We start from the raw sequence: 27,981 nt of genomic DNA, 5'->3' as shown, positions 1-27,981 counted from the left end.
CCGCCACTGGTTGCAGTCCCTTCCAGTACATCATTTGGCAGCAAGGAGAGAGGGTAGGACCTGTGAACCGAAGGTTCTCCGCCCAACTAACCGACGCGCTATGAACACTGGTAAATTCATAGCAGAGCTTGGGCCCGTTGCAGAAATCTTGGGCGACTAGATTTTCAGCCAATGAAACACCCGTATTCGGGACTTGCGCTTGATATTTTGACTTGCGTTTAAACGCAACTCTTTCTGCAACAAGCCCCTGGACAAATAAAATGACATTCCTTAAAAGGATAAAGATAAAGGACAAAATATATTTAACTTCATTTCATTAATTGGTTTTGCAACGTTTTTCTTAAAAGAAATCTGGACGAGAAAATACATATATATCTAAAATATGACATCGAGATGATGAAGAAATAATTTTGTATATAAATCATTAATGTATCATACATAAATAATTCACGTGGTCTTTTCTTTTCCACAATAACACCTTTATAAAAAATATAAATGATCAATATAGACAATTATAAATTGTTAAATGAATCTATAATCTAAGAAATCTATGTATTTTATTTATTTAATCTATACGAAATCATATAGGTACGCCGAAATGCGCCTTATATCCATCGGCTCACTCATCTGCATATCACAATAAAAATCAAGGAAAGTTGTTGATATAGGCCTATTCATTCGATTTTTTGTTGAATTTTAACTTTCACTGTTTTGCTCGTTTGAAGAATTTTGTCATGAAATCAACTTGCCGTAATGGTAGAGTATAAAACCTATAATACGGACATACCAACGAATCGGATCAAAACACACTGATGGTGTGCTATTGTAAATAATGTGAAAACTTCAAATAAATACATGTTCTTTGTTAATCTTATCTCAAGGAAGATGGCACGATCGTTCCATCAATCAACAAGGCCTTGTCAATACCCCCTTTTTAAAAGTTGGATTTATTGAAATACTCGACACTTTTCTATCATTATTTTTATGTTTTTTTGAAGTGATAGTTGGCCTGAGTAAAGAAGCAGTATTGTGGAAATAAACACGATAAACGGTGAAATAAAATAGGAGCAACTCGATGGATGAATGTTTTCCAAACCCAACGTGAAGTTCATGTCAAAGAAAGATCATGAGGTCAGTCAAATTCTGATACCTTGCAACTCCTACACTGTGCTCATTTCCCATTTTGTCTTATATCATCATTATTGACCTTCTGCTGGCAAAATATTGAAAATATTTTTTTTTTTAATTTCCAATAAAAACAAATACAAATATCATTATACGTGTATAATAACTTTTAAGAATATAAATAAAAAGAGCAGGGACCATCTTAATAGCAGATGCACAAGGCCTCTTGTGAATTCTGAAATAGCAAAATATATTTGGATGATATGCCTATAAACTGCTTCGTATAGATCTATAGTCATATTCACTTAACTGCTTCATAATATGATATTAAAGTTGGATATCAAAACTCAAACACAATTGTCGGTTTATATATTAACATTTGATAACAAAATATTTATACACCTACGTTTCACAGCGTTGGTTTCGAAGAATTAACCATGGTTTGGTAACATACAGACTGTTAATCATGTAAATAGTTAAAAAGGACCCCCACCCCCCAGAAAAAAATAAAAAAAGGAAGGGGTAAAGAAAAGGATAGATTGTGGCTTTTCGCTAATAGGTATTTTGACATAAGGTTTGTTTCTGTTTATGATTCTGTGTCATCCCCGATGTGCTAAAAAGAAAAGGATGAGCTAGGACAGTGATAGCGGATATCAACATATCCGGCAATTTGACAGGCTTTATGGGCCATCAGATTACTTGAACACTCAGCCAACCGGCGGGGGTTTATCCGAATTGGAACGGTGGATTAAAGCATTATGACCCGAGACATCAAATTCTATGGACACGATGGACGTAGCCAATTAATCAACTCACTTTTTTGAGCTTTGTCGAAGGTGTAATTGATTGCTATCGAGCTTGAATATCGTAGTAGCCTGTGTCGTCTGGTAGTAGAGTGTCGCAAACCTGGAAACTTTGCCAACAACCTCCGGTGCCATTTACGTGGGTGGGATTATACAGTCAGAATATGATTGATAACATCTAGATTCTGCAACGTGAAAAGTGAACTTACAACGATGGATAAATTATTCCGAATCATAATAATTTCATTTTCGATGAACCATATCTTATGTCAGTCCGAGATGGCTGGGAATGTAACAATGAGTAACCAGACAGTAGAAACATCAGCTACAACGCAGGATAGTCAACATGTTAACCCGACAGATCCGTCTACAACCGCGGTAAGTTGTGTTCTCATCGGCCATGCAGTTTGTGAACAATTGCTTTCAGTCACAAGTTTTCACTCGTATTTTTATCATATTTTTCTGCATTACATTAAAGTAATAAAATGGTATGTAAAAATGGCTGTTGTTGAGATTTATTCGAATACATGTTATCATGGTCATGATGGTATTATTACAGTCACACTTCTTATGATATCGGCTCTAAACCGACCGATGATAAATTATGTCATTGAAAGTAGCGTATAGCGTGTATGGTTGGTCGGACCAGGGACTTGAGAGGGACTGGACTCGCTCCGCTTTCCTTTGTATGTTTGCAGTGGCATACCTACAGGGGGCAAGGGGCACCGTTTTTCCTAGATACGTCACTGTATTACTTACTTACTTAATCCTCTTCACACTTGGCAGTGCAAAAGGCCTCTACAGCTGAACGCCATTTTCCTCCGTACTGGGCAACTATCCCATTCCATGAGGGGCCCGTAACACAAAACTTAGAAATGCTCGTATAATAACATTTTCTACGATCGACTCCATAGACTACAATGTACAATCCATCGCAAAGATCAAGCGTACGATCAATCACTAGCCTTTGTGTTAAGGGACCCTGGTTTGGTTAATTAGTTTCATTTTCTGTTCGATAGTTCTCCTACACCAAATATGTCAAAATTATGTTTACATTGTATGCCGCTCATTTTTACAGTGCTCTTCTCTAATTCTTTAATGGTGGAGACAACTATCTTATGCACCCTTCCCAGGCAATTAAGAGTTATTTGAGACTAAAATGAGCTGATATACATTTAACCACTACTGTTACTGAATTATGTCACAACTGGCTTCCCATAGTTAAACCACGACTTAAAACCAGAGTTTGAATTCAACCCGACTTCAGAATACGGGCCTTTAGTTCTGGACATAAATGTGTCTTCGATATTTTTAAATATTCTACACACTATAGGATGGATTAATGATGAATGACTTGGAATGGCATATGTAATTTTGTGTGGTTGTGCCCGTCACCAAAGTCGTTCCATTTCCAGATAATACCGTACACACTAATAAATAAAGGTTCAAAATTGAACCCCGAAAGGTTGATGCAAAATCAGCACCCTATGGGTTCAAAAATTTAACCCCTGATTTGGGGTTCAAAAATTGAACCCTGCAGTTGGGGTCAAAACTGCATCCCTAGGGGTTCAATTTAAACTTTAGGGGTGCAGTTTTGAACCCGCAGGGTGCAAAAATGAACCCCAACCGCAGGGTTCAATTTTTGAACCCATAGGGTGCTGATTTTGAATCAACCTTTCGGGGTTCAATTTTGAACCTTTATTTCTTAGTGTGTAGTGTCCAAGAATCAGTCTGTAAGATTTAGCGATAGGTTTAGATGTAACAATTTTGGCGCCACTGAAAGCAGAACGTGACAAATGTGACATTAAAGTTATGCGTTGTATTTTCATGACGTTGTTTATTATATAATGCACATTTATTCATTTGTTGCCAAGATGATATAATGCCACCCAATTACAACATCTTCCACAGATGCAGCTGGACTCCTTACACAACACGGCTCGCGCCTTTTTGTCGGAAATGGCTACTTATCAAATAACTTCGCAGTCGGCATTACATAAGGACCAATTATCAATCCATTATTTCGCAGTCAAAAATTACATAATATATTGTTTGTTAGGGGTACTCATCACTTATCACATGATGATGTCATTTTGCACTTGTTGGTCGCACGATTTCCAGACACTTGTCTATCTATTCGTCTTGCCATGGCGGTTATAAAAACAAGCGACCCAGAATTAAATCATAGAGCTATTAACTGTTAATAGCTCTATGATTAAATCATGATATACTCAGAACGTCAGACCTTCTGGCCATCTACATGTCTCAAGTAGTATTTTCAGTCGAACCAAGGAGTAACTCCTTGGTCGAATGAAAACAGTATAATGAAAATAGAGTAAGCATGTACAGGTTGAACTTGGAGCTCCAATCTCAAGGTCATGGGATGGGATTATGTTTTACAGCGACAAACTAAATTGACTCTGACATGATGGTCGTGATGGCAGAAGCATGTGCTTGTGATGGGAAGAGTGAGAGAGATAGAGGGGGAGAGAGCGAGCATTAGAGAAAGGAAGAGGGGGGAGGGAGAGATGGAGAGAGAGGGGTGAAGTAGAAATGGAGAGAGGGGGAAGGAGGACCAGAGATGGAGATAGAAGGGGGTGATAGATAGGAAAAGAAAGAAGGCTGTAAGTTCATATTATAAACCAGCTTGAATGGAATTATTCTATACTGTTGTTTTTTCGTTATGTATCAGAAGATTTGTTTTTTTTGTTTTTTTTCATTTAATCATTTTTTAGGATTCGACTGCTTAATGAAAATGAAAAAAAAATCACATTGCTCTAATTTGCTTAGATTCGATCAAGAAATCCATTAAATGAATTCAAACTTAAAAATTGAAATATTTCATATTTTATATAATACAAAATCATGAAATATTGAGTGTGTGATGTCGACGACCCATTTGCACATCTGTGGTGTGCAATTAACTGTTTTGTGGCATTAAGCAAATATCTTTAACATTTTAAGTGTCATAACTTTTTTACATCTGGTATTGATGAAATTTCAGTGTTATGTATGCTGGTGCGACTGCGTGTTCTCTCTTAATGCGGAATTGTCCATTAAAATTTGTTTGGTTACATTTTGACAGACGATTCCGAGTACGAGTACGAGCTTGATCAGTGGCATGAATACGACATCGAGTCCGAGCTCGTCAAGGGACGTGGTCACGACGACAGGAAAAAGCCAAACGAAAGCAACTGGTACGACTATGAGTACCAGTACAAAAAATACGATTACGACATCGAGTAAAAGTACGACCAAAACTACGAGCACTGCTAAGATTACGACCCCTTCAGAAAGTGCTAGCTACTTAGGTCCATTATCATCATCGCACCCATTCAGTTCTAATTATCAAGCTGGAAGTTCAGGTAGGTGAGGCATGACCCAACTCTAATGTGGTATGCGGTGTGTGTATGTGTGTGGGTGTGAGGGAGGGTGTGTGTGTGTGTGGTGTATGGGGGGGGGGGGGGGGTTGGCTGTATACAACGATGACTCGAGAAGGGGCCAGTAAATTATACATGCTATAAAGAGTTTGTTTAGGCGATCTCTCATGGGCAAGTAATGACACCGAAAAATATTGACAAGAACACCCCCAAAACCCCCAAAGCTTATTGTAGCTTCAAAATAAAATCACCCAGGAGTGGGGAATGGGTATGTCTAAAGGGAGGAAATTGTATGCTGGGAATACTCTAAGAATATAACCCAATACTTTCAACACTTCGATCGTGAGTAGGTTATGTATTGAATAGTGCTTGTGTTGGGTTTGTTTTTAAGATGTCTGTCAATCTCGAAACGATCATTAAAACCTTCATCTGGGACTGACCTTTATCGTCACCATCCGACAGACCTGAGAGAGATTAAAACGTTAAACGCTAAAATACATTTATTTAATCAGTAATATTTAAGCTCGTAAGTAGGCTGGCTGCTTGAATCCCGGATACTCTTGCATCCAGTTTAGTCAGGTGTCATTAAAAGTATATTCGAAAGTGATATTTATAATCTGCTTCTAAGCTATGGGATAAAATGAACAATAGGAAATTTAAACATAATTAGTTGAAATAAGAAAAATGAATCAAAGCAAATTAATTTCCTCGTTCTACCTCACAGTGCAACATGGTGCACGAAAGTGCTGTTTGACATCCCAGTTTGACATATCAGGTCCTTTCAACAGAAATTTGATAAGGAAAGGTCGACAGTTTACGAAGATTCAAGATGGCGGCTAATTCGACCAGTGATCTAGCCCTTGACCTTGTCTATATAGTTTGAAACACACAGTAACTGTAATGAGCATGGGTCGTTTTTAAAAAAGATGTTTGTTGCCTTACACATGACTTGATGAACAACTATGTACAGAGGGACACGATAAAAAACTTGAGTCATTATGAAGTGTTAAAATGTGAGTTGTGTTTCTTTTGATGTTTGAAGAAAAGACAATTCTTGTGATATCTTTTAATACACTAATATCTTAGACTTCAGTATAATAATAATAATAATAATATAGGGTATTTATATTGCGCACATATCCACCTTGTTAGGTGCTCAAGGCGCTCCTATATTACCCGGCTAAGCTAGGCGTTCATAGCGCACACAGCTTTTTAAGGAATTACTTCCTACCGGTACCCATTTACCTATATACGGTATAAGTATGGTAGCATCTGGGGAGTGTTTCAACATTATTTGTCGTTTGCCAAATACCGGGGAGGCGTTTCATCAACATTTTTTCGTCCGGCAAGTTGAAAGACGTAACAGCGATCCTTGATTTCGATTGACTGAGAAGGAATACTACCAAGATGGTCACTGATGGATCCAGGGGGGGGGGGGGGGGGCAAAGCCGGCCCGTGCCCCCCTTTGAGAGGCACGATTAGAATTTGTAATGTAAAAATGACGTTAATTTTTTTTTCGTGGACGAAATGTCCTTTTTTGTGTTGGCCCACCCTTTTGGAAAATCCTGGATCCGCCCCTGACCATGTTAATTCTTGGAAAACACAATGTCTGATAAAACGTCTGAGGAGTAATTTTACGAAACGTTCGCCCGAATGACAGAAATTAAAATAGAATAGGTAATTATAATCGCGAGGGGACTATTAAAAATGGTATATTGCCATATCAAGACACAATTGCATTAATTTACTGTTTGACTCAGAAATGCCATAGTCTCTATGTTTTGCATGTCATAGAATTAAGAGACAGAGAGCATATTTCATTTACTTGGAGATGACATATGATTGATTTATTAGAACCGATTATTGACATAATTGTGACCAATACATCTAGAAAGGAAGAATGTAACAAACCCACACGGATGTTATGGTGACCTGTTTCCTACGAGTTTGTCAAGTAACTATGATTTTGTTTTGTCTGTAAGTGCGGAAGCTTTGATATCACATCATTCTACTTCCTCATCCATTTCCATTTCCTTTAACATGCGTACCTGATATTCCTTATAATTCACAATTGTCTGTTGTTCTTACGATCGCATGTCTCCAGGGGCGGACCCTGCATATTTTCCATTTAATGGGGGGGGGGCGAAAAAATCATCTCCATTTGCACTTTCAACTTGATTTTACGACCTAGGTATGAAGATATGGAACTTTCGAAATCGGAACAAACCTTGAGCAGTTTTGCAATTTTATGAACTCGGCATTTTTGGGTGTCACCTTACTTTATTTAACACTTTATCATTCATACATTGATAAAAATGTATTGATCTACTATTGATATAAATTTCAATCAAGTGAAACTTCTTTTTTGGTACGGGCAGAGTCGATTCTATCAATAATTTACATTGTTTTTTTAACGTAATCACTGATGTGCAGATTAGGATGGTGCTTCGGGAGGCCATGCCCCCAATAAAAAATGGCAAGAGGGAAGGAAAATTAGTAAGATGCAGTATCATGTTTTAAGATATTATGTCAAACTCGCAAAATTACATTTCATTTTAAAAAGTTCGGGTCATTTAATTTTTTTCACAGATGCCATACAGTACCCTCTCTCTCAAAAATAGACTCATTACGGCAATGGAAGTGAGTCGAATTGATCTTGAATTATTACTTATAATGGTTATGTTTGATTGTATTATTCTCATTGTGTATCGTTTTCCTCTTTCAGTTGAACCGTGTGTTATTGACAATGGTGGTTGTATGGATATATGCCTTCCCATTGGCCTAGATAGTTACGAGTGTGCCTGTTTGGATGGATATATCTTAGATCCAGATGGTTATAATTGCACAGGTAATTTCATCATGTATATTTCTTAGAATGTGCCTCGCAGAAAAAAAATGAAGCTAGAATTACTTATATTTTATCATAACTCAATCACATTCAAAATTTACATATGATTTTGTAAAGCTAAGATACCCTTTTTCATCAGATGCATTATATAACCACACTCTAAAAAATATTGGGTAAAAGTGCTCCATAAGGGTAATTATGTGTCCAACCAACATTGAGCATTTCTTTTGGGCATTTTGATTTATCCATGCAATGTGATGAAAATTTTGCCCATTCTTAAGTAATTGCTCCTTATTTTTAAACCTTACTGGACAATATGCTTCCCGCATTGGTAAAATACTGCCCCAAATTAGTTGGACACATAATTACCTTCGTGGTGGTAAACATTTTACCCAATACTTTTTACAGTGCAATGCCCAGTGAAAATTGACATAAAGACAAAAGAGTACACTCAATACATTGTAAGATGTTATCCGTGGTATTTGGATTTCAAAGGAAAAAGAATCACATCGCCATTAACATGATCAATCTTATATTCTGACCTAAATTTATGGATATTGGGTAGAATTGAATTGAATTAAGTTGAATAGAAAAGCACTGTTTTAAAACAGCGTATGTAGATCCTCAATAAAAAAAAACACGAAACGGTCTAATTGTAGAACTGTATCTGTCATATCAGAGAATGCATAATTATGATAATCTTAGCAAGCTTATCTTAGGTAAAAAGGAGAAACACTTAATGTTCTAAATGAAAACTTATATTTCAAATTATCCATATATAAAAACCCTTATTTTGATGTGTCGAAAGTGTGAACTGGGGGACCATCAAGTAACAAACCCACACTCAAGTTTGAGGTAAGATTCTATTATACCAGACTAGACATAATTATACAGGAAATTGATAAAAATAGGCTTAATATTTATTTACTTATTTCAGCAGATGTATAGTAATTAGCTTAATCGGATGAGACTGCGCCTATGAATGTCTTTAACAGAAATATGGCACAGTGTAAATGATGCGGATCAGTATCACCATCATCTTAATAATTGCTCGACTGGCAACTATCTTACGACAATCACATTTGTGTTTTGTATTACCCCCGAATAAAAAAAAAATGATATACGATAGTTCCAGGTTGACCAAAAATTCCAGCTTCAATCTGCAAGCTATAAAAAGGCTTGTGTCACTTTGGCTTCGACAATTGAAATTTCGACGAAATGGCAAAACCTGTAAAACGTGATTAAAAGCCGTCAAGACTCAAAATAACTGAATTATTGTATGTCAGCCATTTATTTCTAAAGATCGTGTTTCCACCATCTTTCCGATATCATGTCATCTTACAGATATTGATGAGTGTGAACAGGAGGGGATATGTCGAGAAAATGAGATTTGTTTAAACAGACCGGGTTTCCACGTGTGTATGTGTAACAGCGGATACTCGCCAGTCGGCCATGAAGGATATTGTGAAGGTATGTATTATTGTGAAATGGCGTCTACGAAATATTTCTGAAGATTGGGATTAAGGCTGAGCTCTCCCCCTACCTCCAGACAAAAAAAAAATACATAAATGAGAAAAAATAAATATTCTAAAACAAAAATGAATTTTTAAATAAAAATCAATGTATATAAATGAAGAAAATTAAATAATTGCAATTAAATTGATAGATTTGTTTCAATGTACATGACAGTGGTTGAAATAAAGTGTTCTAAAACTATTTAAAGATAGGAAAATCGCACTGAGATTAATATCACTGTAATTAGGCATAGTTTTCAAAATAGCAAAAAAAATCCTTATTCAAGATTATTTCAGGAAGATATATATCCACCTTTTTCTAATTTTTTGTTTGGTTCTTCCCGAATCATAGAGGTATAGGTATATAGATATACCTGTTTGAATTAATCTTATATTCAATTCAAGTAGATAAATAATTATTTTGGACGACAAATAAAGTACCTAAATGAATGGTTTTCAAATGACAGTTGCTCTGGCGACAATTTCTCCAATTGAAAATCTTCTCGTTAAGCCAAACCTATTTTAAAATCTAAATTCCAAAACTAATAAACCCTAATCGTTATCTTTACATTATTCTGATGTTCTGAACCAAAAACTCTATTAAGGTCCAAACTCTAACACCATGCCCTCTGAGATAAGACAGGAGCGAATGTCACAGGAGCAATCACGCTGTCATGGCTGTACAGCGTAATTTGATAATGACAGTATGATACAAACTTGCTACCATTTAATTCTCACTCGCTGCTTGTTCTCGTTGATTAATTGCAGGGGCCCGTATTCTGAAGTCGGGTTTAACTTAAACTCAGGTTTAAAGTTGTGGTTTAAGTATGGATAGCCAATTGTTGCATAAATTACTAACAGTAGAGATATCATATTTCAGCCCATTTGACTCTCAAATCATTCATAGTTGTATATGAAGTATAAATAGATGACTGTCTTCACCATTGAAGAATCAGGAGAAAGCACAGTAAATATATCAAACATACAACTTAATAAATATTTTGACACTTTTGGCTTCCCATAATTTTATCATAGAGTTAGACCATGATCTAAGTTGAACCTGACTTCAGAATACGGGCCAGGATGTTTGAAACGATTTCAAGGGGGGGGGGGGGGGGGTTGCATATAAAGATAAATAATTTGTTTCACTTTATCTTCCCTTCCTCTTCATCTCTCTCTCTCTCTGATTCTTTAGCTATTGATGAGTGTTTTGAGAACCCTGATATCTGTGGTATTGGTGGTGACTGCGTCAATGTGATCGGTGATTACCAGTGTCACTGTCGAACGGGATTCCTCTCATTCTTAGGAGATGGAAACTGTGAAGGTATACTTCTTAAATACGATCTTTAAAATAACTTATAAATATCTGCACAATAATACATATAAGAAAGTATGTGTGAATGGATGACTGAATGTAATTATTATATCAATTTATTAGAAAACAATTGATTGTAAATAAATAAAACATTATAGCCAGCCTATCGAGCTAATTAAAATACTCGTATGACAACATAACACAGCAATACGGTTGTAGTATGATATTTGATTTTAGTGCTATATTTCACTTCTAATCTTATTCATAATTTCATTTTTTCTAGAAACCAGTAGCATTTCCTCGCATGTGGGATAAATTTTGAAAAGAAAAATTGAATGAAGTTAAAAATACTTATGTAGAAAAGGATGGTTTAAAAAATAGCGGTCTGTTATTATTTTTCATAGTGAAGATGTTGAAATAGTCCTAAATATGGCTGGAATACTTCCAATAACAAATGCATTTATTTTGATATTATATTTGTTTATTTTCAGACGTGGATGAATGTGAATTCACCGAACTTCTTCACATTCTGTGTGGACCTAATGCTATATGTCTGAACACACCCGGGTCCTATGATTGCAGGTGTTTAGAAGGCTATGAGCTGGATGAAAATGGTTTCTGTGTAGGTAAGTGGAAACGGATTCATAAAAAATTGAATCTCTTGTGAACCACTTGATGTTTTGATAAAAACACTAAAAGGACGAAGTGAAGCCCTGCCTGATTTAATTCCACTGACTTGGGCTGTGGTTTATTGTTGTCCTCATTACTGCTCCGTATCTGTTAGAATTGTTGTACTATATTATTATTCAACGTGTTTGTTAGTGTACTATTTCTGCAATCTTTAGAAAGGAAACTACAATTTGTTTCTGGAAATGAATTTAAAAATATGTTTTATAAATTGGTTACTTCTTCCCAACACCGCAGCAGGTATTGGCAAGTACGTATAGATTGTAATGATGTTCTCTTAAGATATACATGTATACAATTCTTGTTCTTTAAGATTTCAATGAATGTGAGGTGGAAAACTTCTGCGGAGAGGGCGCCACCTGCGAGAATAGTGAGGGATCGTATCTCTGCGTATGTCACGACGGGTATGAGGAGACAGTAGAAGGATGTGGAGGTAAGATGGATTGCCTGAGGTCATTCCTCACATATCACCTAAACATTCGAATTTCTTGGCCTAACATATACATATTGCAATCTCCTTGATTGTGAGTAATTTACCCAAAGTTTCCTTTCCCTCTGTTTGTTAAGAAGGCAACTATTATTGATCTATAATATACAAATTTGCCTCTGACAAAATGAGAAGTATAACGTTTCTCGTCCTAGTGTTTGATACACGTGGAATTACTAGAGATACCTGAACGTTTTAAACGATTGAGGAGACATTAACTATCTATTGGACTATTGGATGTTCAATACAAGCAATACATGGGAGCACCCTGCTGGTAGACCGCGTGGATGGCCCTCCGCGCCGGCTTGGGACCCCGGCAGCGGGAAGAATTCTTAACGGTATGGTATAGTGGTATCATATAGCAAATCTTGTGTGACTTGTTAAATGATTGTGACATATCTAGCTCCTATATCAGTGAATTTGTTTGCGAATCCTGGACAAGAATCACAAGATAACTATCCGCCTTTAAAACCAATTTCAATCTGTTATATAGTGATGTTTTAATGTTCATTTTCAGATATTGATGAGTGTGTTTTAGAGAACATATGCCCTGGGATCTCTCTATGTGTCAATCTACTAGGCAGTTTTATGTGTGTCTGCCCATCAGGGTACGAAGGCAACGTCACTAATTGCCAAGGTAATTTAACTCAATATTATAGATTTTATAGCAAAAGCAAATAACAAAGATAACTTAGAGTGTAAACGGCTTACTCAATCGATTGACACATTCTTTATAAAAACTCGTGATTTCTGAAGAGTCGTATAAATCATATATCTATAATTTCAGAGTAAATAACCCATTCAAGTTTTGCAAATGCCTATGTGTTCTGTAAATGCATTACAGTAATCGAAAATGGAATGGTATGAAATGATTAAAAATACTTTGAAGTAGAGAGAAAAAGGGGTTCTAATTTACTGTAAGACATAAAAAAATATTTCCATCATAATGAATGTTTTTGGTTATGACTCCATGTTTTAGATTTGAAGACATTTTGTCGTATGATACGTGTATTGCTATCTAACAACAAACCAAATCATGTTGACTTATTTATTAATTTCTATTTATACTCTCTTTCTCTCTCTCCGACTTTATTTAAAATATTTATATATTATCTCTTTTATAGAATATCGTCTTCACTTTAACATTATCCTCATTTTAAAAAAATTTATAATTCCCATCAAAATATTTTTTTAACGATTTCGTTTCCTCCCAAAGATATCGACGAGTGTGGCACTGCTCAACACGATTGCCATAAATTTGCTAGATGTGGAAACATCATTGGTTCATTCTTCTGTCAATGTTATGCTGGTTTCCATGGTAATGGAAAACAGTGCGATGGTAAGTTACATATGACGTATCTGTCTGAATTATTACAAAGAACAAAATCGACGAGTAGCCTCAAAAACTAATTCATGGGCGCTTCGTATTTGGTATGATGAAGATAATGATCAACTTCATCATCATCATCATCATCATCATCATCATCATCATCATCACCACCACCATCATCATCATCATCATCATCATCATCATCAGCACTCTCATAATGTCCAATTATCGAAAAGAACGTTCCTCCTTCTGATATTCCATTATATCAAACGAATAAATAGGAGAGACCTGAGTAGTGTTTCCACAGATCCAAAACAAATTTCCCAAAACTGAATCTTAAATTTCCTGAAATTCATAGACATTTCATGGAATTTCAAATCTTATTTTAAAAAACATCGGACCATGATTTCTCGGAATTTCCTGGATTTTTTTTTCATTTCCCGAAAATTACCTGAGAATGATTCGGATTTCCCGGAATTCGGGAAGTGGAAACACTGGACCAGCGGGTCATAGTGATTCAGATCGCTTTTCGCCTCCCAGACACAGATGACGCAAAAGAAATAATAATTAAGATAATGATAGTTAAGATAATGATAATAAAGATAATGATAATAAAGATAATAAAGATAATGATAAAGATAATGATAATGATCATAATAATAATAATAATAATAATAATAATAATAATAATAATAATAATAATAATAATGATGATAATGATGATGATGATAATAATAATATGAATAATAATGATTATAATAATAATGATGATGATGATGATAATAATAATAACAATAATAATAATAATAACTATCTGTATGTTTCAATTTTAGATGCTGATGAATGTGCCATTGACAATGGAGGTTGTGAGCATATCTGTACCAATGCACCTGGTACCTATAACTGCGAGTGTCGAAGAGGATATGACGTAGATAGATACGACCATTCACAATGTTTAGGTAAGATCACTTCTTTTCTTTCATTGATCAGTCCTTTCATTTCTATTCCCGAATGTCTATGTCTTTTACATGAAAGCTTCAAAATTTAACTCTTTTGTTTAATCATATAAATCTAATTGAACTGTATATGTTTGGTAATGTGACCAGTAATCAAACGTAAGAATACATATCTATTTAACCGAACCCCCCTGCTAACTCAACATCGGTGCGCAACTTTACATTCCTATTTCCAAACCTGTTTGTAGCCTTACAGAAGCACCTTAATGCTCTTGGTATCACAATATTGCACATCTTTCTATAACATTGATATTATTACTAATAAGTAATGTACCTGTTTATTAAGGTATTTATGATTTGTTCTTTCTTTCTCGTCGGGAGTTAGCATACATTTTACTATTTTGCAGAAATATGAATGAATGAATTAATAAAGTACAGTTCGTTGAAGCGATGTGTGCATACTATTTGCTACGACGGGCAGATCCTACCCCACGCAAGAGTAACATTTTGTCTTAAAAACCTGAATACGAACAGCATCGTCACAGCCACGGAAGCTTGTTTAATCAGATAATTCGGTTGACGAACGCTGAGGGCGCCGTAACACTCGCATAGTCCGAGAGTTGCATCAAAACGACAACAAGTTAACAAAAACATTGCATTGTTTATTCTGATAGACGTGAAAAATGTGATTTGATATTTTTTGTTTTTAGATAAGAATGAATGCGAGCTCAACAACAATCTCTGCCAGCAACATTGTGTCAATACCGATGGTTCGTACAGATGTTCCTGCGATGTCGGATACCAGCTTCATTCAGATCGATCGTCATGCATTGGTAAGGAATTATCTCCTTCTCATTCTTGGAGTGTGGATGGTGTGGTTAAGCGAATAGGGTTTCACAGCTGTATCTAACTTATTTTTTCTCTATGAAAAATATTTAAAGTAACTAAGCTCCCTTAAATGCATAAGTTCTGGTTTTCCCCTAAACAGATTTGTTCACTATCCTAGTTTTCCAACACCATCACGATCCTATAAGAGATGTGGATGGTGAAGAAAAATCACGGATTTTTTTCTGTATTTTGCGATCTCCTTTGACAAATAACTATAAAAAAATTGTAATAAAGTCAATTCGAGGTGGGTGGGGGGGGGGGGGATTTTAAGATGTCAGCGGAGATCCACTTTCGAGAGGTTCAATTTTTTTACTGGAATGTGTCATGCATGGGCGATTGGGGATCTGTTTTTTGCTTGTCAGATATTTCCTTGAACAAATGACATCAAATTTGTAGTAATTTTTTTTACTACGTATATATCTATATATACAGGTATAAAATATATAAATAGCATGAATAATTTTACGGTAATTTTAGAATAATAGATCAAATGTGTAAAATGTATTTCAAAATGCACATGAAAACATATTTGTGTATGTATTTTTTTCTATTTGATTGCAGAAATAAAAGCAACAAACAAACACTTTCAGTTTGAAACTAATCATTTTTTTTGCTTTACGTTTTACCTTTTTTTGCAGACATCAACGAATGTAACATTAACAATGGAGGATGTGAGGAAGTTTGCATCAACTCACCCGGAACTTACCGTTGCGACTGTGGTCCCACCAGTGTCATATCACCATCTAGTTCATCAAGCTGTGTTGGTAAGAAATTGGAGACCGGGAAAGGGATGGGGTAGCAGGGATGGTGGATGGGCGACTGGTGCTTATCTCCCCTCTCTCTCCAATGGTAGGAGTAACTTAATTCAAAGTTCCCCATAGTTATCCTCCCTTTTGAAAACATTATTTAAACCCCCAAATTAATCAAACCCGGGCCCCCAGCTTAGAATACCGGTGCCTTAACCATTAGACCAAATACTACATTTTTTCGGCCTCATCAAAGTTTTTGAAAGGGGGAATAGCCCTGGAGAACTTTGATTTAAGCAACACTCACCATCATTCGCTTCCCCCATTTCTTTCAAAACATTTAATTAAAATTTACCAAAGTTATTGTACATGTATAATTTCTAACACTTATATATATCTTGAGTGTGTCGTGGGTTCGTATTCCCAGTATACGTTGATTGGCGTATCATGTACTTACCAAATGAGAAATCCTTGCAATTCTTTATATTTCAAACATTTGTTTGCATTTGATTAACAACCGTAAAAATAAAACGTTGGTCACTTACCATTTTGTTTTAACCTAGCCATAACAACGTGTGAACAAAAGCAGGGTGGTTGCGATCAGGTCTGTCGCTTTGACCAACTAGGAATCCAGTGCTCATGCGGACCAGGTTACGTACTTAATGAAGACAGACGAACATGTGATGGTAAGATATTTGATGATGATGATGATGATAGTGATAATGAAGGTGATGATGAATGTTCTAAATTCTATTTGAATATTACATTTTGTTACTTTTTCATATCCGTGTTTATTGCGTATCTGTATTTGTCCGTGCTGAATAAAAAACCCCGAAGATGAAACAACGCAATTAAAACAAAGAGACGAACAGAATACAAGAAATATGTTAGATGATTCCACTAGATGTACAAAACGATTGAGACAGAACACAATGCTTCCACTAAGGATTTCTCATGAGATTGGTGGTGACGATGATTGAGGCGATGATGAGGACTGCAATGATGTTTGCGATCAGCGGCGTAACAGGGGTCGGTGGCCAGGGGGGGCAAGAGCCAAACATTTCCCGGTCATACCATGGCATGAACAGGCGTAATGATGTAACGAGGCGACTATTCTGAGAGGGCCAGATATTGCGTATCGGGCAGCATTTATTTTTGAAAAAAAAAAAGTTGCGAGCGAGCGAAGCGAGCGAGCAAAATTTTTGACCTTTCTAATACAAAAATCAAATTTTGTGATAGATTTTGACATGATATCCAGAAAATAATATATTTCACTCTCCTCTCTTTCCATTCCTATTTTGTGGTCTGTACCACAGTGAACAGGATTCTTTGCGGCAGTAGCATGAAGAGTTAAAAAAGAAGGGGCGCAGTATGAAACATGTGCTAAAAAGCTGCTTAATATAAGTCCCGAGCGAGCGAAGCGAGCGAGAAAAAATCACCTTTTCATGAGAATCGAACTGAGATATTTTTGAAATTATATTCAGTAAATAAAATGATATCCTACACTTTTCCTTTGATTTTCTTTCCTCCTTTTTTTGGTTTGTAGAACTTTTGGGGGCCAATGGCCCAACCCTTCCATACTCATATATATACGGCAGTGCTGTGTGGTTGGGGTCCGGGGCGAAGCCCCCGGAACTTCTTGATATCAAAGTCATTTAAACCTCGCAGATCGCCGCTATTTTAATCAAATCGCGGGTATATACAAAATATAGCTTTACACATTTATTCAACCCAGTTGCCCAGTTGCGTAATGAACCAACAATATTTGAGGGGGTAAAATATAGCAATGTGGGAAAATTTACAGTCGTACATGCACTGCATGTTAGTTCTACATTTGTCATTATATTGATTTATTTAAGTATTGTTTTTTATTGTTCATATAATATTGTATTTTGTATATTGAACCTTTTTAATGGATGTGAGTAAAGTGAATTGAATTGAATTCGTTAAAAGTCGCCAGCGTGAAAAGCCAGCTGAAAAAAAATTGCCTTTTGAAATTAAATTATAATCATGTGACAGATTTTTCCATTATATTCAGCAAATAACACATTTCATTATTCGTTGTCTCCTATAATTTCTTTTATTTCCTCTTGGGTGTGGAACTAAGACCCCCCCGCGCCTGTACTCCAGAGATATTGAACATGATTGAACGGGGCGCTGGTTATTATGGAGTGCCCCTATTGCTTGGGGTCCGGGGCAAAGCCCCCGTAGCTTATTAGCATAAAATTTAGCAAGCTTATAGCACAATGTTGTATGCAGTCTATCTTTCTTCCCGATCTTTATTTTTTATCCTTGGCAGCCCGGTCGTGTTGTTACTGTTGTTCTTGTCCCTTTTGTTCTCTAATTTAGTTTTTGACTAATTCCAATCTACCTTCGTTTCCCGCTATTGTTTGACATTTTGTCATCTTTTTATTTATTTCCCATCATGCTATTGCATTACATAAGCCTATTTCGGAATGACTTGTTCTTTGTCAAATTAATGTTCTTCTTTCGTACCTTTTCCCGCTTTTTTTCCTTTTCCATTAAAAAAAAATATTCGTTTTTTTTTCACTTTTCCCTTTCCCTTTCCTTTTCCCCTTTCCTCCCCCTTTCCCTTTCTTTCTCCCTCCCTTTTTTTCTTTTTCCCGTTTTTGTATTTTCCCGGTGAAATCCGCCAGGGGGGGGGGGCAGCTTGCCCCCCCTGCCCACCCGCCTGTTACGCCACTGTTTGCGATGATGGTGACGTTGATGGTGACGAAAATGACGATAAGCGATACCGATAATGATGACAATAATAGCGACAATGGTAGTGGCGATGGTTGTGATGACGATGATGGTGATGATGGTGACTGTGATGGTGACGTTGATGATAACGATGACCAGGCTGATAGTGATGGCGCCAACGAAAGCAGTAGTTTGAAAGAAAACAGTCGTTGTAGTATAAATACCTGTAAAAATTTGTGAAAATTGGTAAAAATTGGTGATACAATGCTTCATAGCACATAAGTAATGCTGCCATTAACATCACTTCAATAAATGTATGTATTCCTACAGATCTTAACGAGTGTGCCGATGCAAACGGAGGCTGCGAACACAATTGCGTGAATACAGAAGGAAGTTACCACTGTACATGTAGGAATGGATATATGGTCAGGCCAAGAAACCGATACAGGTGTGAGGGTAGGTACCTTAAAATATACACCATGAACCAAATTAATACTTACTTTACTATTACCTCCAAGAACAGCTTGACAGTTCCTTTGTAATTATCATGGTTATGAGGGGGCAGAAAACCCGAAATCCGTGGGCACAGCCACCTTCAACATGTTCAAAGGGATTTATTACTCGTGTATTGTCTGGCTCAAAAACGTGACACTGTTCCTGGTGCGAATATGTGAATATGACGTTCTTCAATGAATACATCTTAAGTATAAATCGAAATATAGATTAAGATATGGAGATAAGGAATTTATGGAAAGAAAAAAAAATGTATCCGATAACAATTTCGCATTCATGAATCTTATATCTTTGTAAACCCCATTCTATCTTTTCATAGCCATCTGTGACCCTCCCTGTTTGAACTATGGGAGATGTACGGGACCAAACAATTGTGTCTGCCCTGTAGGGTATGGAGGATCAACGTGTACTCGTAAGTTTTAGTATATCTATTTTCACGACTATTTAAATGGATCATTGACAACAATTTCGGATTTTGGACAGTTTAAAGATTACATGTTTAATTTCAAATTAGTTCTGAAAATTATCAAATTAAATGCAAACTCAAATTATGACATAAAAATAGTGACCTTTTTTATTTCCATGAGCTATTCGTATTATCAAACAATATATGATTTTAAGTACAATAATATTGACTTAGCTCTGATGTTTAATACATTATGGCATGTGAGTTGACCAGTAAGAAAACAAAATGAATTGATATAAATTGATGAGTAAGTTAAAACGTCAGTCACAGTTGTTTGAAAAGTGCAATCAAAATCACAGAAATATTAAATCACAATCAATATGTATATAGAATGCGTATTAAAATTACATGGAATCATTCATATTTACAGTATGTATCATTTGAATTGCATGCAAGGGGGAGGGTAGCTTGGATAGAAAGAGAACGATATGAATGAGTAGAGCAATATCAGAACGATAGGCCAGACGCGAGGGATAATTGTAAAATGATCTATTTGCTGTTGATTCATTTTATTCACAATATTTCTCCTTTACAGCTACATGTAACCCACCGTGTATGCATGGAGGGACCTGTCAGAGATATAACCAATGCTCATGTACAAGTCTCTATACTGGATCGTACTGCCATCTACGTAAGTTTCACAAAACCTTGTCTCAATGTGCATGATTTGTGGAATAATACTTGTTCAGGAATCAAAGTAGTTGTATTGACAACTGATCATTTTGTGTTATGTCACTGCCATGAATGATGCACGTATACAACTCTTTAGACACTTTCTGTGGATCAATGTGTCAAAGCGGTGGAGGAAATATGTTTTAAATTTGGGTTAAACAATCTTTACGTTGATTCAGCGGAGAAAGAAGATAAATCATAACTTTTGTCTACAAAAAGCAAACATCACATGATCCCGTTTCTTGAAACTTTATATGTTTATCTATTTACAAATGCTTTTATAAGTGTGTAAACGAGACGTTTTCAAATGCATGAGACTCTTAATATTCTCGTGTAAAAGAACCGACGTTCACATGCTCAAACGAACCCGTGTACAGTCAGCGTAAATCATAACTTTTGTCTACAAAAAATACCAAGGTCCTTCATTTGTTGTGCTGATAGCTGCCTTTTATGCAGCCACATTATCCATATTAATCAGAAGAATGACAGATGATAGTTTACATGTTTATGAATAGATAACAATAACAGCATCGTTATAAAAATTACATCCCAACTTTTCATAATAGATTTAGACAAATGAAATCCTCTCCTAAAAAATAGATATGTGTGTGTTTTGATTAAACATTATACATAGAATCGTTGTTTTGACTGAATGATAACTTAATCATCATTGTGTTGCCTCTAGCTACTTGTGAACTACCATGTATGAACGGCGGTAATTGCATCGGACCAAACGAATGTCAATGCTCAGCAGGATTCGAAGGAGATCAGTGTCAAACACGTAAGTTATCATTATCTAGAGCAAGAAGGGAGATACTTCATTAGTTAACGAAGTTATCGGAGTTTTGTGAAAGTGTACAAAGTAAGCAGGCCAGCGCTCCGTAACATCAAGATTAACGATCAATCGCTAACTGGATTTATCAAGATCAATGTTACACGCGCATTTGATTCCAAATACTGGCCAGTAACCAATCAGAAGAGGTCTTACATATTTTATATTCATTGCTAAGCTTTGTGTTACGGGTCCTGTGTTTATCAACACATGGTGAAATCGCAAACGGCAAGCTCAAACATTTGCTATAATACCATTGATGTCTTATTTTTCAAGGAGTCTTTCTGCAACAATACAGAAGTTATACTAAATACTTTTAACTAATCGTGCACCATGTCTGATATAGAGTCAGTGTAACAGTGGTCATGGTGGTTGTACAATTCAATAGCTGTATGTAAAGATGCGAATGTTTGAATAAGAGTAAAACGAAAACTGAACTAATGGATATTCTTTGCTGAGATAACAGACAGTTGCTCAGGAGAGTGACAATCCTTACTGCAATTAAATGTGTCTAATTTGATGATGTTCTTTCTAATTGACGCATTTGATTCTTTTTAGAGCTGGTATATGAATATGAATTATGAACCATGACAGATGAATGGTCATTTCAAGACTCAACTAATATGAAAATGATATATCTTTAGGCCCGTTCTTCAAATAGATTCAATAAATTCTAACTAAGCTATAGCTGAGATTCGCATATCTTAAATAATGAATTTAAGATCAGTCTTAGTTTATATTTGACTTGAATCTATATGGCAAGTCTTTAACAGACGGACCCAAGGGGCCTGTTCATAAACAGTTGCAACCAAATACAACTTCTATACTTATTTATTTTAAGGGTGACCTTTTCTGTAACAGACGCCAATATATAAAACAGGTGGGACATTCTGAGTTTTTAAAAGAGAGATATTTTATGATTACGAGTAATCCTCACTCGAGGCATTTCTCTCTTTATCATTAGCTAAATGTCAACCAGCTTGTGAAAATAGAGGCATATGTTATGCTTCCGATACCTGTATCTGTCGACCTGGATTCTACGGACCTAGATGCCAATTTGGTAAGCAAAAATGAAAAGAACCCATTTAATTCTATCAACATTATTTTAGTAACTGCTGTGCAACTGTGAATAAAATATATATTTCTTTAAAAACCTTTGTATGGATGGTATATTTTGTGAGTAGTACCTTACTTAATGGGGGTAAAGTTTTCGCTTAGATTCAGACAATAAATTGTACATTGAATCTTGAAGTAGTACTGTTCCAAAAAACGTACACGCTGTCCTGTAGAGGGTTGTGCTGTGTCAGGTGCTACCAGTGCTTCAGGTGATGTGGTGATTCTGAGGTGGTATTATTGGTGCCTTATATACAGCATGCTAGGTGCAGTGTGAGGTGGTGCGTGTGTGTCCCTCTTACATCATTTATTCTGGATAGATGATACTCAACATGGAGATATATTCTATTTCCCTTTTAAAACATGACCAGAGCAAAGAAATCATCATTGCTCAAAATTCTAGACGAAATACATTGAGCTTTTTTTAAAATGAATAGCCCTTTATTTAAAAATAATGTTTTTGTACATACAGAGCGTGCTCGATGTACTAGACCCTGTCGAAATGGAGGAACGTGTGTGGGGATCAACAAGTGTAGCTGTACACCAGGATATCATGGATCAGTATGTCAATTAGGTAAGATAAATGGAGAGGGAAAGAAGAAGAGGAGGAGGAGGAAAGAGCGAGCAAGAAAGAGGGAGAAGGGGGGGGGGCATGTACATGTATTCGATTTACTGGACCCTGTCGAAATGGAGGAACGTGTGTGGAGATCAACAAGTGTAGATGTACACCTGGATATCATGGATCAGTATGCCAATTAGGTATGATAGATGGAGATGGAGAGAAGAGAGGAGGAGGGGGCAAGAGCGAGCAAGAAAGAGGGAGAGGGGGGGGGGGGGGCATGTACATGTATTCGATTGATTGGACCCTGTCGAAATGGAGGAACGTGTGTGGAGATCAACAAGTGTAGCTGTACACCTGGATATCATGGATCAGTATGCCAATTAGGTATGATAGATGGAGAGGGAGAGAAGAGGAGGAGGAGGAAAGAGCGAGCAAGAAAGAGGGAGGGGGGCATGTACATGTATTCGATTTACTGGACCCTGTCGAAATGGAGGAACGTGTGTGGAGATCAACAAGTGTAGCTGTACACCTGGATATCACGGATCAGTATGTCGACTAGGTAAGACTGATGGAGAGCGAGATGGGGAGTGAACTAGAGAAAGAGAGTGGAGGAATGGAGAGGGGTTGGAAGAGAAGGAGGGAGGGGGAGCCGAATCGACGCACTAGACCCTGTCCAAATGGAGGTACATGTGTGGGGATCAACAAGTATGACTGTACTCCTTTGTATCATGGATCTATGTGTCAAATAGTTAAGATACTAAAGTAGGAGTAGGAGTAGGAGAGGGAGAGAGAGAAACAGAGAGAGGGGAGGAGGAGGAGAGAGGAGACAGATAGAGCGTTCTCGATGTTCTACACCTTGTCGAAATGGAGGAACGTGTATAGGGATCAACAAGTGTAGCTATACACCTTGGTATCATGCATCAGTGTGTCAAATAGGCAAGATAGGAGAAATGGGAGATAGGTAAAGAGAAAGAGAGGGAGAGAGAGAGAGAGAGAGGGGGGGGGGTGAGGAGGAGGAGGAGGACTCTCTTCACACTGATATCAAAAGAAAACATTAAAAATTAATATAACAGACTAATCAAAGACATGAATCTCTTATCTGATCTATCATTCTTTTAGTTGGTGATGTCCAATGCCGCCCTGCATGTCAACATGGAGGTACTTGCTTACCAAACAATAGATGTCGCTGTCCATCTGGAACCACGGGATTGAGATGTGAGAAACGGTAAGAACATGTACAACTCACAACAGCTATACCGATTCTCACCAACAAATCAGACTCCACGATGGATGATTATGCAAGGAAGCAAAATGCTGTGATCGGAATAGAGTCTGTTTCGTTGAGGTTGAGGCAGCATTCCATTGTATCCGCGGTTATAAACAAATTGTCTTTGAATTAATGCGAGCTTTTTGGTTCGACCCCAAATCGGAACTTATGTCATTGATTCACTTATGTCCATGGAAAATAAATTACATCAACATTTGCTAGTTCTTCACACAATTACACTTTGAAAAATAAAACTTATTTTCAAATTCATGTTGATTTTTACCTGTTCTTGTTTCTGAATCCTTTTTTTTAGCAACTGTCCACTCCAAACATTTTCTCAGACTTTACGACGTGGATCAAGACGATTCGTGAAGGAAAGCAAGCTTGAACCGTGTGGAACCTTTGGCTGGAGGACATGCACAGTATATAGGTTGGTCACTTCAGAACCGTAGCACTCTCGTACTGTGATTTAAAGAGGAATTGTACATTCAGAAAAAATAGATGAGAAACAGTTAGAGAAGGGGAGAAAAGTTCTCAAATAAGCAGAGAAAATGAAACATACTGTGATCTAGCCTACCATGTTCAATGGTAGTACATCCATTATCTCAGTGAGTGCTTCACAGCCTCTACCAGATGGTCCTGGGAAGCGGGGGGGGGGGGGGGGGGTGCTGCGTATGTTATTCACTCTAGCCAGCACCCCCCCTGGAAATCAGTTTGGTATGGTAAAATCTAGAAAATTCACCAAATTCACCTTGATATTGGAATGAGAACCTGTTTTGTATTTTTTTTTCAAACCAGCATCCCCTATTCAAAAATCAAAAAGATAAAAGATAACTCGTAAAAGAAATAGATGTATTTGGGGATTTTTATCGGAAACACAACGAAAGGCAAAGAGTGTGGAAGATGTACACAAAGGTCCTTAAGGCTACAAGGCATGCTCAGCAATACACATTTTTCTTTCAATGTTTATTCGGGTGGTGATGCTAAAGATGTTAAGATTAGTCTCAGACCCCAACATACATTCGTATACACGCACATTCAAATGTTCGTAGAACTGCCCTCTTTTCCTTTCCCAGTGTTGTCAAAAGCTCCTCAGCGAGATGGTTTAGATGTGTCATCAACCCTTCAAATTCAAAAGTTCAAAGCAGTGATAATGATTTAATCACAGAAAGTGATTAGCTTGTAAATATTCTTCTTCACTCTTCTTGTTCATTCTGAGACCTTTCCCCTTTAACCAAGTTCACTGCATAATGCATTCCTTCTTTATTTTATGATCGTTCTATAGTAATGTTACATTTATCATGTTGATTCGTTCCAGAACTGTGCAAAAGTACGTCTATGATACCATGACCAGGGTCGGATACAGAATATCATGTTAACAACTTCAACGAGGAGATAAAAGGTGAAGATTGATGACGCTCAACGCATTGTTTGAAGAGAACGGGTTTTAAGTGATGTAGCTGGAGATTTGTGTCGTCCAAAAAGAGATTATTTCAATGTTGTACGTCTCTTGTTTAAAAACTGACTTGTATTCTGCTTTTGTGCTGCCAATGGAGGACAATAATCATCAAAACCCTGCTGGAAGAATACAGTGTCAGACGGTGTAATCGCAGTGTGATTACAATATTAACCATGTGAATATGTATCTTACATTTTAACATGTTCACATTCAAACTGTGGATACCTCTAAAGTGTGAGTTTTCACAGTGTGTGTCAACAGAATTGATTTTTTTGAAATGCTAACGTGCTCAAATGTAACAATGTGAAGATGTTTTCACATTGCGTTCCGCACTGTGAACACTCTTGGATACGCTGAGACACTATATGTGTTTTCCAATAGGGATTAAAATCTAAACTTAAATTTGTCTTATCTTCGATCGATTTAAATTTATCATGAGACCAGACTCACCTTATTGTAAGCTTCTCAGAAGTTTGAAGATTGACTTCACTATGGTGAAGGTGTGATAACTTTAAAATGGATCGTTATACAGAATTAAATCATGCAAGACAGACAAATATATGAAACAGTATATTCAGTATGTTATTTTTTACGTCTTTCCTGAGTATACATCGTTTCACGAACATTTAGCGTCTCATTTCTCATCTCTCATGTGTCATGTTTTTTTACATCATGTGTAACCAAGCTATTTTATATGTGCCATTTTTATGTTTTTATATTGTATTCTTTTATTTGACAAATGAGAAATAAAAACGCTTGTACTGAATTAATTCATTGATCGCTAACTATAATTTTGAATATGGACAGTGGGGTATAGAAGTAGTGTCAGTATCCTGACTGCTTGCATATGGAGAGTAAATCATAGGCAATAAAGAATGAAAAGTTCTGTTAAACTTCAGTAAAGCTATATTTTTACAGTAGTTTTTATGTTTGTGTAATCAAATAAAAATAATGCTTCATATAATTTCGAAACCATCCTACACCTAATTGAGAAGATACAATTAGATAACTTAACGGACATTAGCAATGATAGTTGTTTTTAAGCTTCTCAGAAGTTTGAAGATTGACTTCACTATGGTGAAGGTGTGATAACTTTAAAATGGATCGTTATACAGAATTAAATCATGCAAGACAGACAAATATATGAAACAGTATATTCAGTATGTTATTTTTTACGTCTTTCCTGAGTATACATCGTTTCACGAACATTTAGCGTCTCATTTCTCATCTCTCATGTGTCATGTTTTTTTACATCATGTGTAACCAAGCTATTTTATATGTGCCATTTTTATGTTTTTATATTGTATTCTTTTATTTGACAAATGAGAAATAAAAACGCTTGTACTGAATTAATTCATTGATCGCTAACTATAATTTTGAATATGGACAGTGGGGTATAGAAGTAGTGTCAGTATCCTGACTGCTTGCATATGGAGAGTAAATCATAGGCAATAAAGAATGAAAAGTTCTGTTAAACTTCAGTAAAGCTATATTTTTACAGTAGTTTTTATGTTTGTGTAATCAAATAAAAATAATGCTTCATATAATTTCGAAACCATCCTACACCTAATTGAGAAGATACAATTAGATAACTTAACGGACATTAGCAATGATAGTTGTTTTTAAGCTTCTCAGAAGTTTGAAGATTGACTTCACTATGGTGAAGGTGTGATAACTTTAAAATGGATCGTTATACAGAATTAAATCATGCAAGACAGACAAATATATGAAACAGTATATTCAGTATGTTATTTTTTACGTCTTTCCTGAGTATACATCGTTTCACGAACATTTAGCGTCTCATTTCTCATCTCTCATGTGTCATGTTTTTTTACATCATGTGTAACCAAGCTATTTTATATGTGCCATTTTTATGTTTTTATATTGTATTCTTTTATTTGACAAATGAGAAATAAAAACGCTTGTACTGAATTAATTCATTGATCGCTAACTATAATTTTGAATATGGACAGTGGGGTATAGAAGTAGTGTCAGTATCCTGACTGCTTGCATATGGAGAGTAAATCATAGGCAATAAAGAATGAAAAGTTCTGTTAAACTTCAGTAAAGCTATATTTTTACAGTAGTTTTTATGTTTGTGTAATCAAATAAAAATAATGCTTCATATAATTTCGAAACCATCCTACACCTAATTGAGAAGATACAATTAGATAACTTAACGGACATTAGCAATGATAGTTGTTTTTGTGCATGCCCTTGAAATTCTTGTCCTGAAATGGATTTTATGCCTAAATTCTAACTGAGCATTATTTGGGTTTGAGCGATGTTCAACAATATTCAACTGTTTTAATTTT

At 36.2% G+C, this 27,981-nt stretch overlaps 1 protein-coding gene across 1 annotated transcript; it reads left to right on the top strand.

Moving 5' to 3' along the window:
• The first annotated feature begins 1,460 nt into the window (after positions 1–1,460).
• Positions 1,461–27,735, top strand: LOC129282486 (fibrillin-1-like). The gene is made up of 22 exons (XM_064113918.1): positions 1,461–2,306; positions 5,014–5,293; positions 8,034–8,156; positions 9,501–9,626; positions 10,866–10,994; positions 11,477–11,611; positions 11,986–12,105; positions 12,677–12,796; positions 13,376–13,498; positions 14,323–14,448; positions 15,156–15,278; positions 15,972–16,097; positions 16,643–16,765; positions 19,113–19,238; positions 19,615–19,707; positions 20,297–20,392; positions 21,119–21,214; positions 22,230–22,325; positions 22,851–22,952; positions 24,060–24,165; positions 24,521–24,637; positions 25,526–27,735. Exons 1-22 carry the CDS (start codon positions 2,142–2,144, stop codon positions 25,584–25,586), a joined length of 2,712 nt encoding a protein of 903 aa, XP_063969988.1. The 5' UTR covers positions 1,461–2,141; the 3' UTR covers positions 25,587–27,735.
• The last annotated feature ends 246 nt before the right edge of the window (positions 27,736–27,981 follow it).

Source organism: Lytechinus pictus, chromosome 2 (genome assembly GCF_037042905.1).
Source record: "Lytechinus pictus isolate F3 Inbred chromosome 2, Lp3.0, whole genome shotgun sequence".
In the NCBI taxonomy this organism is placed as follows: Eukaryota; Metazoa; Echinodermata; class Echinoidea; order Temnopleuroida; family Toxopneustidae; genus Lytechinus; species Lytechinus pictus.
Note: the sequence above shows the minus strand (reverse complement) of the source record. Positions and strands in the feature narration are given on the sequence as shown.

What these genes read in the sequence shown, in the direction of transcription:
- LOC129282486 (XM_064113918.1), top strand. Translation starts at nt 2,142, where the DNA reads ATGGATAAATTATTCCGAATCATAATAATTTCATTTTCGATGAACCAT. An exon ending in TGGAGGATCAACGTGTACTC is followed by an intron (nt 19,708 to 20,296) that starts GTAAGTTTTAGT and finishes TCTCCTTTACAG; the next exon opens with CTACATGTAACCCACCGTGT. An exon ending in CGGACCTAGATGCCAATTTG is followed by an intron (nt 22,326 to 22,850) that starts GTAAGCAAAAAT and finishes TTGTACATACAG; the next exon opens with AGCGTGCTCGATGTACTAGA.